The 12,721-nt window shown below is 38.6% G+C and overlaps 1 protein-coding gene across 1 annotated transcript in view; it reads right to left on the bottom strand.

The window, feature by feature from the left end:
- LOC124789406 (proton-coupled folate transporter-like) overlaps positions 1 to 12,721 on the bottom strand; it is a 314,682-nt gene that overhangs the window by 51,655 nt on the left and 250,306 nt on the right. Inside the window, exon 9 of the mRNA XM_047256749.1 lies at positions 5,851 to 5,934. Coding sequence (XP_047112705.1) covers positions 5,851 to 5,934 — 84 coding nt within the window. The remainder of the gene's footprint in view (positions 1 to 5,850; positions 5,935 to 12,721) is intronic.

Consider the following 12,721-nt stretch of genomic DNA (forward strand, 5'->3'; position numbering starts at 1 on the left):
AGAGAAGGTGTGCAAATGTGTAAATAATGAAAATGTTGTTGTTAGGCTAGGTAATTAATTTTATTATAACATAAAATTGAACCATAATTTATATGACTCCATTAAATAGCATGTTCAAGAACAGAATAAAACATATCTACAAACAGAGAGAATAAGTCAGTGACTGTCCCAAAGATAATCATTAAAAATACTTATCACCTGTAACTAGCATTAGAGTTCACATGACACTCCACTTCACCACTCCCTTGGTGTCAACGATATTTTCTGTTGAATAGAACATGTCGTCCACACCACGTAACAATGAGTCATGCATTGGCTACTGTTAGAGGTTGCCTCTGACATTGACTGTGGCTGATCTGTAATGGGCAGTGGAGGGACTGGAGAATTTGTCAAGTCTGTGACATGTGTAGATGAGTCATACCAATGAAAGCAGATTTAAGATAGTCCTGTCTTCCCTACTGACGAAATGGTAAGGTCCATTGTAGAGTGGCTGCAGTGGCTTGCATACTGTGTCATGCCGTAGAAGACATGATGGTACCCCACAGTTTGTCAAAAACGAAAGGGCAATGAGTCTGCTGATGCCTTGGAGCAATGGGGCATTGTTGCTGGATTTGTGTACACAGCTTTTGTATGAAACCTGAAGGGTCAGTGCAGTTGGGAAGCACATTGGCAAAGAACTCTCCAGGCAATTGTATCAGCTGGCCATGAACAAGTTCTGCAGTTGTGGCTGTCAGGTCTGCTTTCAGTGATGCCCAAAGACCTAGGAGGACCATAGGTAACAGAGAATGAGCAACATCTCTGTCCACCACTGAGAGTCATGACATCAAAGTGCCACTTTCAGTGCAAGCGTTCAATTAAACTATTCACTGCCAGGTGGCAAGCCTGTAGTTCTAATGTGCTTCATGCCCAGTAAGATGGTGAGTGCTTTGAACAGATATGACTCACATTGTCTTCCCTGGTCTGTTGTAAATCATAGAGGCACACCAAAATGGGTGATTCATCCCTGGAAGAAAGCATTCATGACTGTTCTGGTGGTAATGTCAGTGGTCGGGAACACTTCGGGCCAGTGTGTAAAATGATTGCTGGCTGTGAGGCAGTAGATGTATCCTTCTGATGGTAGGAGAGGTTCTATGAGGACTAGGTGGGCACTTTCAGATCTATGATTTGGAGGAAGACACTTATCAAGTGGTGACTTAATGTGCTGGTTAGCTTTATTTTGTTGACATGCCACACACTGTTGCACATATTCTTGCAATCTTTGTCCATGTGTAGCCAGACAAAGCTCGCTTTACCATGTTGGTAGCGGCTCACACTCCAGGGTGCGACATATTATATCAGGAGGCGACACAAATGGTCGTTGTTTGTTAGTGGCGATGTCACAATACAGAAGTGAAGTTGAAACTTAATACAGTGGAGTTGTAGGCCCAATAGTTGTACTAACAAATCTCATCACTCACTATCTGATTGCTGCGCTGCAGTGAAAGCTTTAAAATCAACCACATCAGTGATTACTTTGATCTAAGAGAGAGCATCAGCTGGTAGATTCAGTTCTCCATCAAAATGAACAATACTGATAATGAACTGGACAATATAGTGAAGATGTAACAGCTGATGAGGTGGCGCTTTCTTAAACGCTGACAGCAAGCATATGTTAGTGGTCTGTGGATCTCTGATGGGAGTGAACTGCTGCCCCTCCAACATTTGACAAAATTTCTTAATAGCAGCTGAGGCAGCACACAGTTTGTGATCATATGTGGACCAGTTCTGTTGATACAGCAATTACTTTTTACTGGAAAAAGTTAAAGGCTGCCAGTGCTCATCAATTTGCTGTCATAGTGCAGCATGACTGCAGTAGCAAAAGTATCAACCATCAGGGTAAGAGGCACCTGCAGAACTGGTGCACTGACTTGGCCTCATTGTTCCTCTGAGCAGTCTTCAGTTGGTAAATGCCACCTTAGCCTCACTGTTCCACTGGAGTTTGTCCTTTAGCTTCAGTGAAGCATTCAAGAATTTATTGAGCATTGCAACTTGGAGGGAGCGATTGTGAACAAACCAATGGTATAAATTGGTTCCGCCAAGAAATTTCCATAACTCTTTAATTGCCACAAGCTGTGGAAAATTAAGTATAACTTCTACTTTCTCTTGCAGTGGCCACATGCCTTGCACATGTGACATACACTCATGCTCATAAATTAATGATAATGCTGATACATGGTGAAACAACGCTCTGGTGGGTGGTTTGCAGGTTTAAATCACCTCGGGGTATGACTATGTGGTGCATTTGACCCATGGCCGTCGCATGGTGGTACTGGCAGCAGTCCACATACTCAAAGGTGTGTTGGTGCATGTCAGAGTACAGTGCAGCAAGTAAGTGTGCAGGCATTTTCAGACGTGCTAATGGTGACTGTGTGTTTAAAACGGCTCAAAGAACACATATTGATGACGTTATGAGGGGTAGAATACTAGGGTGACTGGAGGCTGGTCAAACACAGCAGGTCGTAGCATGGGCCCTCTGTGTGCCACAAAGTGTGATCTCAATATTATGGCAACAATTCCAGCAGACAGGAAACGTGTCCAGGCACTACAGTACAGGATGTCCAAAGTGTACAACACCACAAGAAGACCGATATCTCACCATCAGTGCCCACAGACGGCCACAGAGTACTGCAGGTAGCCTTGCTCGGGACCTTACTTCGGCAAGTGGAAAAGTTGTCTCCAGACACACAGTCTATAGACGACTGAACAGACATGGTTTATTCATCTGGAGACCTGCAAGGTGCATTCCACTGACCCCTGGTCACAGGAGAGCCCATAAAGCCTGGTGTCAAGAATACAGTACATGGTCATTGGAACAGAGGTCCCAGGTTAAGTTAACGGATGAGTCCAGGTATAGTTTGAACAGTGATTCTCGTCGAGTTTTCATCTGACGTGAACCCGGAACCAGATACCAACCTCTTAATGTCCTTGAAAGGGACCTGTATGGAGGTCATGGTTTGATGGTGTGGGGTGGGATTATGATTGGTGCATGTACGCCCCTGCATGTCTTTGACAGAGGAACTGTAACAGGTCAGGAGTATCAGAATGTCATTTTGCACCAGTATGTCTGCCTTTTCAGGGGTGCAGTGGCCATCTGTTTCCTGTAATGGCTGATGACAAATGTTAACACACATTAACCCAAGTTCCATGCATAGGTATCTGGTTCAAACCTGTACACACGTCGAGTTTTGTGCCTATGAACTAAAATATCCAAATAGCATTGGTTTTCTGTTATCATTAGAAGAAAACTGCTGCAGAATCACACTGAATGCTTGTCACAGCTTTCAGTGAACATGTTCTTGGGATAACACAGTGTTTCAAGTGATTCAAAAAATACAAAAGTGGTGATTTTTACGTGAGAAACGATGAATAGGAAACCACAAAAAAAGTTTGAAGACAACGAATCGCAGGCCTTATTGGATGAAGATGAGACTCAAACTCTACAGGAACTTATGTAACAATGTGATGTAGAAAGCCATTACTCTTCTGTTGAAAGCTATGAGAAAGGTACAGAAAGTGGGAAAATGGGTTCCACATAAACTGAAAGAAAGACATCAAGCAAATCAAACGATCACTTGTGAATTGCTGCTCGCCTGATACAAAGTGAAGTTGTTTCTCCATTGAATAGTGACACGTGATGAAAAATGGATATATTTTGAGAATACTAAGCTTTATATCTCATGGGTAAATCCAGGCAAACCATCGACATCCACTGCACGACCAACTCACTTTGTAAAGAAGACAATGCTCAGTGTTTGGTTGGATCAGAAGGATGTCATCTATTATGAGCTGCTAAAACCTGGTGAAACCATTGACACTGATCATCGTTGTTGTTGTTGTTGTGGTCTTCAGTCCAGAGACTGGTTTGATGCAGCTCTCCATGCTACTCCATCCTGTGCAAGCTTCATCTCCCAGTACCTACTGCAACCTACATCCTTCTGAATCTGTTTAGTATATTCATTTCTTGGTCTCCCTCTATGATTTTTGCCCTCCACGCTGCCCTCCAATACTAAATTGGTGATCACTTGATGCCTCAGAATATACCCTGCCAAATGATACCTTCTTCTAGTCAAATAGTGCCACAAATTTCTCTTCTCTCCAATTCTATTCAATACCTCCTCATTAGTTATGTGATCTACCCATCTAATCTTCAGCATTCTTCTGTAGCACCACATTTCAAAAGCTTCTATTCTCTTCTTGTCCAAACTGATCATTACCAATAGCAAATCATGGATTTAAATGGAGCATTGCGTGAAAAATGACCAGAATATGGAAAAAGGCAACACAAAGTCATATTGCTCCAAAACACTGAACACTACCAATAGCAAATGATCGATTTAAATTGAGCATTACATGAAAAATGACCGGAATATGGGAAAAGGCAACACAAAGTCATATTGCTTCATGATATCACCCCATCACACACAGCAAAAGGGGTCAGGGAAATGACTGAGGCATTCTGTTGGGAAATACTAGGGCATGCGGCTTATTCTCCAGAATTGGCTCCATCCGATTATCAACTATTTGCATCAGTGGGACACGCTCTGGCTGAACAATGCTTCAGTTCATATAAAAATGTATGAAGATGGCTCACTGACTGGTTCGCTTCAGAGAAGAACTGTTATTTGGCATAGCATTCATAGCCTGCCGGAGAGGTGGGAGAAATGTATAAATAGCAATGGAGATTACTTTGAATAAAGTATTGTTTATCAGTTTCAAACAACAGACATGTAATTATTGCAACCAATTTCCGGTTTCATACTTCTGTACCTGGTAACAACTAAACCATAACTCATATGACTCCATTACATAGCACATTCAAAAACAGAATAAAACAAGTATAAAAAAAAGAGTGAAAATATACGTCAGTGACAGTGAAAAAGATAATCATTAAAAATAGTTATCACCTGTGCATAGCACTACACTGCATGTAACACTGCATTTCAATTATTTCAGTACACTGAGGACAACAATTTACTGACAGTTAATGTTAAAATGGTAGAATTGCTGTCCAGAACTTCCCTTTAGAAGACAAAATGTTGAATACTGCTGTTAAACAAACATAAAAGTGGTGACATTATCCTAGGTTTTGGAACTATCAATTCCTTTCTCTGGAAGGGGAAAGGGAGTGGGTAACGTTAAAAAGAAAAAGTAGGTTCCTCAGACCCCAGGATGCAAGGGATCCATCGGTAGTCAGGACTGCCATGTCCAACCTATCTCTTTTCTCTCTTTGAGGAAGGAACTTACAGCTCCAAAAGCTAGGATAATGTCATCACTTTTGCTTTCATATATATCTAATGGCAAACTAAACATTTCAGATCCTATCTTGCACAGTTCATAATTACATAGTGCATCCCTTATAATCAGTAACATGGGTTATCCACATTTTTCTCCCAGGGAGGCAGAATGTTTGCCAAGTAACAAAAAAATGAGTGTTCATCAGAGTATTGACATGATCGGTATAGTAATAACAGAAGTGACTTATGACCACCGAAGTAGTAGCAGAACAAGTTGAAATAAGTGTGGCCAGATATGTTGAAAGAAAACTGAATACACTCTTTCACACTGAAAACAGATCTACAGATAGCAATCTATTTTTATATAAATAAATACAAAATTATGTTGTAGACCACTGAGGGTGCCTAAAGTAATCAGGTGTTATATAACATAAAATTTGTTGTAAAAGTACAGAAACCTTACCTACTTACTACTTAAAGGTGTTCAGAGTATAGGCTGGCATGATAATTCCCAGTAATGCCTGAAAATGTGCCACCAAGTAACTAGTACCATATTTTCTTACATTTACACACTCACCTACTTCACTGGGTGGAACAGTCTTAGACATTGTTGACCTTATAAGTGATGTACAGATTCCTCCAAAAGCATTAGCCAGGGCAGCTGCAAAATAATATCACTCTATAATGTTACTTAAACAATTACAATTGTTTTAGGTCTTTGATTGCATTTCTGCATTCAATTTATGAATAGCATTTAATAAAATTGTATTTCAGTCAATTACCACTTGTCTGTTACAAATTCCATGGATGGAAGAAAATTAATTTTCACCTGCCACACAGTATGACAAAAGTATGCTTTGCCGAAAGTTATTTACTAAATTTTTACAAAAACTAAATGGACAGAAAAAATAACATTTAGCCATATTTTATTTGGCCCAGAGAAAGGAAGTAACTTCACAAAATAAACAAACAGCCCCTGCGCAAGAACAAAGCATTGTAAAGCCATGCCCCCCCCCCCCCCTCCCTCCCCCCAAATATTATGTGAAAACCTATAAAACATCAAATGTGTTTTGTTCTTTGTTGTAGATCAACTAACAATTTGAAACTACCTTGCAGAGAGAATGAAGTTATACAAATTTTTTGGCAGTAGAAACTTCAGAATGAAAATTTTATTGTCTCATTATGTACATATATAAATCACTGATTTAAAGTACAGGATACAAATAAAGTAACTGAGATACTTACTATAAGTCAAAAAATCTGAAATTAATCTTAATTTACAAAAGTCTTTAAAAATTTATTTCAGTACTCTACCAAGAAATCTTTATCCTCATTACATATTTCATGAGTGAATAACAAAGTTTTTGTGCTAGGAGTGCATGTAATTTTATCTTCAGTAAATCTAGTTCCACACTGTGGCAGTTTTCACTTATTACAAATATTCATAGCTGTGTACTGAGGAGCCTGGGAGTAGAATTTTAATTCATGAGATGGAAATATGAATTTATCTTTGTTTCATGTGTCATACTTATGTTAAAATTGAGTCTCTAATTATGAGAAATTTCAGTCAAACAGTCCATAAATGTGAATCAACAGAATAGTTAAAATTTTTAGATCTCTGAAGAAACGTTGACACAAATCTCTAAGCTTAATACTACATTCATTTTTAATAATAGTTTTTGAAGTAATAATATCCTATTAACAATACTTGCATTCCCCCAAAAGATTATTCCATACCCTACAATTGATTGAAGAGAACTGTGGTAAACAATTTTCCTAGTTCCATGCCACTTGTGTACGACAATACTGTCATTGTGAATGAAAGACTGTTTAGCTTGTTTGCAAAGTACTAGCTTATTCGAGAGGACCAGGATCAATTTCTACACATATCCTCAGGAATTTGGCACAATATGATTCATTAAGTTCATGATTTGTATGGATTATTTGAATGTTATGTGATTTTGATAATTTAGTTTTAACTGCATTAGGTTTTTTGTGTTTAGTTTTAATCTATTTACGTCAAACCAACATTCTACATGGTTTTAATAGAGGGAAACATTCCACGTAGGAAAAATATATCTAAAAACAAAGATGATGTGACTTACCAAATGAAAGTGCTGGCAGGTCAACAGACACACAAACAAACACAAACATACACACAAAATTCAAGCTTTCGCAACAAACTGTTGCCTCATCAGGAAAGAAGGAAGGAGAGGGAAAGACGAAAAGACGTGGGTTTTAAGGGAGAGGGTAAGGAGTCATTCCAATCCCGGGAGCGGAAAGACTTACCTTAGGGGGAAAAAAGGACGGGTATACACTCGCACACACACACACACACACATATCCATACACACATATACAGACACAAGCAGACATATATCTTTTTAATTAGGGTGTTGTGGTGCCAGATTGTGTTGATTGGAATTTTGAGGTTTTGGAGGGAGTGGAGCTGGAAGTGGGAGACTGAGTAGATGGGAGACACTGGGTTTGTGTGCAATGAGAGGTGGTTGAGGTTTGCTGGAAAGTTTGTGAAGGGTGAGTGAGTTGCCTTTCCGGAGGTGGGAAACCAGGAGATTGGATAGTTTTTTGAGGTGAAGGGTGGCATGCTGTTCTAATTTGAGGTTGGTCTGTAGGAGGATGCTCTGAATAGCCGGTGTGGATGTGGGAGAGGAAAGATTGAGGACTTATATTAAGGATAGGAGTTGACGGGTGTGTTCATTGACTGAGTTGATGTGTAGGTGAAGGATTAGGTGGGTGAGGGCAATGGATTGTTCAGTTTGGAACTGGTATAGGGACTGATGGAAAGAAGGGTTGCAGCCAGAGATGGGAACTTTAAGTGTGAGGCCTTTGGGGGTTATGCCAAATGTCAGACAAGCCTGAGAAAATAAAATATGCGAGCGTAATCTGGCTAGGGTGAAGGCATGTTTGCAGAGGGAATGTAAATAAAACTTAATGGGGTCGTTGTGGGGGTGTTGTGAGGGTGACATGGTATTAGATGGTGGAAAGTGTAACATGAGGTTGAAATGAAAATGAAAGATAAAAATATATGGGGAGAGATAAGGGTGAACTAGAAAGTAACTGGAGATCTGGTATGAAAAAAGGCGAAAAAGTGTTGGTTAAGTTGATCCTGTGGTGAACTTGGGTTGGTAGACAGCGATGTGCATGAAGGTTAGGTGGTTGTGTTGCCACTAAAACACGTTAAAGGACGGAGAAATTTGGGAAAATTTCGAAAAAACGCATAAATGTATTAAAAGGAGTGGTGTTGTGGTGAAAGATTACGAAAATGGGGCTAACAATTGTCTGACGAAGAAATAATGACATTAAAACCTGTGGGGAGCGGCTAAAAATGATCAGTGATGTGCGAAAAATGGAAGTGGAAATAAAGTGAAAGTTATTAGAACTAGCCGAAATGGTTGTTTAATACGTGAAATCAGCTGTTATTGAACTAGAAACGGTGGATTTTATAGCAGCGGTAGTATATGTCTGCTTGTGTCTGTATATGTGTCTATGGATATGTGTGTGTGTGTGTGTGTGTGTGCGAGTGTATACCCGTCCTTTTTTCCCCCTAAGGTAAGTCTTTCCGCTCCCCTCTCCCTTAAAACCCACATCCTTTCGTCTTTCCCTCTCCTTCCCTCTTTCCTGATGAGGCAACAGTTTGTTGCGAAAGCTTGAATTTTGTGTGTATGTTTGTGTTTGTTTGTGTCTGTCGACCTGCCAGCACATTCATTTGGTAAGTCACATCATCTTTGTTTTTAGATACATTCTACATGGTTTAGCGTATAATGACTCTGGTGTTCTGTGGTCTCACTACCAATGAGTACATATGTGTTGTCTGCAAATAAAATTGAGTGGAATGTTACATTAAAGGTAAATCATTTACATAAAATGGAACTGGGCCTAAAATGGCACACTGTAGTACTCCCTGTGAAATAATTTTCGATTCTGAGAAACAATTTCCTGTACCTGACATTAAAACTAACTTTTGCTTTCTATATGTTAAATATGATCTCAGCTATTTTAAAGTACTACTGTTTATTCCATATTTTTCTAATTTATGGAACAGTAAAGAGTGGTTTGCACAGTCAAAAGCCTTTGTGAGGTCACATAAAATTATTGTGCCTTTTTGGGATTTTCCAGAGATACACAAATTTTCTCAACAAATTTGTTGATGCCACATATTGTACTCTTCCCTTCCTGGAAGCTGAAGTGATTTAATGTGATCATATTATATTTCAGTATGAAATTTTCAATCTGCATTGCAACAATTTTTGCGAATACTTTTGAGGATACTGGGAGAAGACTTATTGGCTGGTAGTTACATCTTCTTTTGAGTCTTTCTTGAATAGTCACTTTACTACTGCATACTTTAATGCATCTGGGCAGCAACCTTCTTCAAATGACTTATTTATGATTTCAGATAGGGGTCCTGATACCATACTAGAAACTTCTTTAATTACCCTAGTGAGTATTTCATTCCATCCAGTCAAACTTTTGTTCCTAGGGGATGATACTACTTTTTCTACATCTTTAGGTATAATTCATTCAAATTTAATTACAACTTTCATGTTACCCTGATCGAATCTGAAGAGTTGGACATTATCTTGGCAACCTATTACACGAACATGTGATTTTGATACATTTATGAAAAACATTGAAATATTTTGTTAGTTCTGAAGAATTTACAATGGATTTGTCACCTATCTTAATTTTGGAGATGTGAGGACTGCCACCTATGACACCAAGTTCAGATTCTATCTCTTACCATACCACGTTTGATTTATTTGTAAGATTCGGAATGAATTTTGAGTTTCTCATTTCTTTTGCTGCCTTTACTGCCCTTCTAAATATGAAGGGGTACCCAAAACAATCACAATTATTTTTTAAAATCTATTTATTTTCAAATTTTTTACAAAAAACTTTATCCCCTTCAAAATACTCTCCATTGCAACTACCACATTTGTCCCACCAGTGCTTCCACTCTTCAAAACATTTTTTGTAGTCATCTTAAGATATGGCTGACAACTCCTCGCTTTTTCTTTTTTTTTTTTTTTTCTTCAATCTCATCAAATTGGTGTCCTTCCATGTCATTTTCATGTGTGGAATAAAGAAAAAGTTGGACAGAGTCAGGTCAGGTGAGTAAAGTCCACTGGGTAATGGAACCATGCTATTTTTAGCCAAATACTGCCTAGCAGAGATGTCTGCGCGTGCACTTTTGTTGTCATGGTGGCAGAGATGTCTGTCCCAAATCAGGTCCTTTTGATGAACACTGTTGTGCAATCTTCCTGAAACTTTCAAATAAAAAATCTGTTGACAGTCTGTGGGCAAAAGTTATCGAATTTTTTCAACATTGTCGTTGATTCGGACAGCTGATGGACATCCAGAATGAGTTTCACCATCAATTGATATATCTTCATTCCTAAATTGAGCAAATCACTTGTACACTTGAGCTTTTCCCATAGTGTCATCTTGGTAGGCTCTTTTTAACATCAAAACAGTTTCAGCAGCATTTTTGCCAAGCAGAAAACAAAATTTCACAGCTGCATGTTTTTCACTTAAATTTACCATCATAAAAAATGAAACAAGAACACATCAGCACTAGCAAAAACAATCACTGCAGACGAATAGGACAAGCCAGGTCAACAACACCGGCATCACTTAACTGGCAATGAGTTGTGCTGTACATGCTTAGAGGCAGCAATGCGTACTACAAAACCTCTGCAATATTATTCCTCTTTTTTTCTTTTTTTTCATACTCTTTTACACGTTTCCACATGGTTTATAAAAGCTAAATATTTATTACTTTTCAGAACAATGAAAGGAAAGGATAGATTGCTACTTACTGATGTTAAGTTGCAGACAGGCACAATTAAAAGACCCTTACACATTGGTTTTTTGCCACCGCCTTCATCAGAAAAAGAAAGAAAACACACACCATTCATTCACACAAGCAAGCACATCTTATGCACAATTAATGCCAACTCCTGCAGCTCAGACGAGGATGGCATTCAGGTTTGAGCTGCTGGAGTAGGTGGTCATGTGTGTGTGTGTGTGTGTGTGTGTGTGTGTGTGTGTGTGTGTGTGTGTGTGTGTGTGAGAGAGAGAGAGAGAGAGAGAGAGAGAGAGAGAGAGAGAGAGAGAGAGAGAGATGTGCTTGCCTGTGTGAATGAGTGATGTGTGTTTCTCTTTCTTTTTCTGATGAAGGCTATGACTAAAAGCGAATGTGTAAGGGTCTTTTAACTGTACCTGTCTGCAACTTAATGTATCGTCCTTATGGTAAGTAGCAATCTATCTTTTCTTTACATTGTTAACATTCCAACCTGGAGTTTCTATTGTTTTTCGCTTGACACTTTTATACCAGCAGTTATCCATTTCAGTTGATTGTCATTTCTATGGCAGACCATAGGTGGAGGTATCTAGTAAAAACATGAAAAACACTATCAAGAAATCTGTCATAATCTTTGAACTTGTAGTACAATGATCTACTGCCCAGTTTACTTCTTCATGAGTACAGCCGGCTGCGGTGGTCTCGCGGTTCTAGGCGCTCAGTCCCGAGCCGCGCGACTGCTACGGTCGCAGGTTCGAATCCTGCCTCGGGCATGGATGTGTGTGATGTCCTTAGGTTAGTTAGATTTAAGTAGTTCTAAGTTCTAGGGGACTGATGACCACAGATGTTAAGTCCCATAGTGCTCAGAGCCATTTGAACCATGAGTACAGCAAAACAAGTTTATATTTTCCTTACTCAGGCATCATTCGATGCATGTTTTTCTAATGCCTGATTCATTCATTTTTGGTAGATCAAAAAACAGTGCAGAATGATCACAAATACCTAAATCAACATAGTTTTTTTTTCTTTAAAAAAAAAAAAAAAAAAAAAAAAAAAAAAAAAAAAAAAGAAGGATCAAATGAATAAGTTGTCAGAATGTTATTTATACAAGTTGCAGTTTGTTTACTCTCTGTAGTAAAATCTGTGTAATTTAGCTTAAGCCCATGAAATAGATCAATAAATTCTGTTGATTCTCTGGATTCATTTATTATGTTTATGTTAAAAATCAGCAGTTATAATAATCCTTTTCTTTTCATCTTTCATTCACACAAGCAAGCACATCTCACGCACATATGACACCACCTCATGCAGCTCGGAGCAGTATTTCTATAGCTTCTATATGAAACTCCTTAGTTTACACACAAATACTTTGTTTACTTCTTTACCTGAGGTAAGGAATTCTATACTGCTACTTGCAAATTTGTCCTCATCATTTAGAAAATTAAAACCATCCATTACCTTAAATGTTAAAGATTTTTTAACTAGTATGTAGCAAACTCAATTAATTTCATTACTTCTATAAAAATTACTGGCTACAACATAGTTCTCTACTTTATTAAGGATTTCAATGCAGTCTTTTGCTAGTCAATGTTCATTTGCATGAAGGACTAATCTATTTCTCCTC

Source organism: Schistocerca piceifrons, chromosome 3, assembly GCF_021461385.2.
Source record: "Schistocerca piceifrons isolate TAMUIC-IGC-003096 chromosome 3, iqSchPice1.1, whole genome shotgun sequence".
NCBI classification, from domain to species: domain Eukaryota; kingdom Metazoa; phylum Arthropoda; class Insecta; order Orthoptera; family Acrididae; genus Schistocerca; species Schistocerca piceifrons.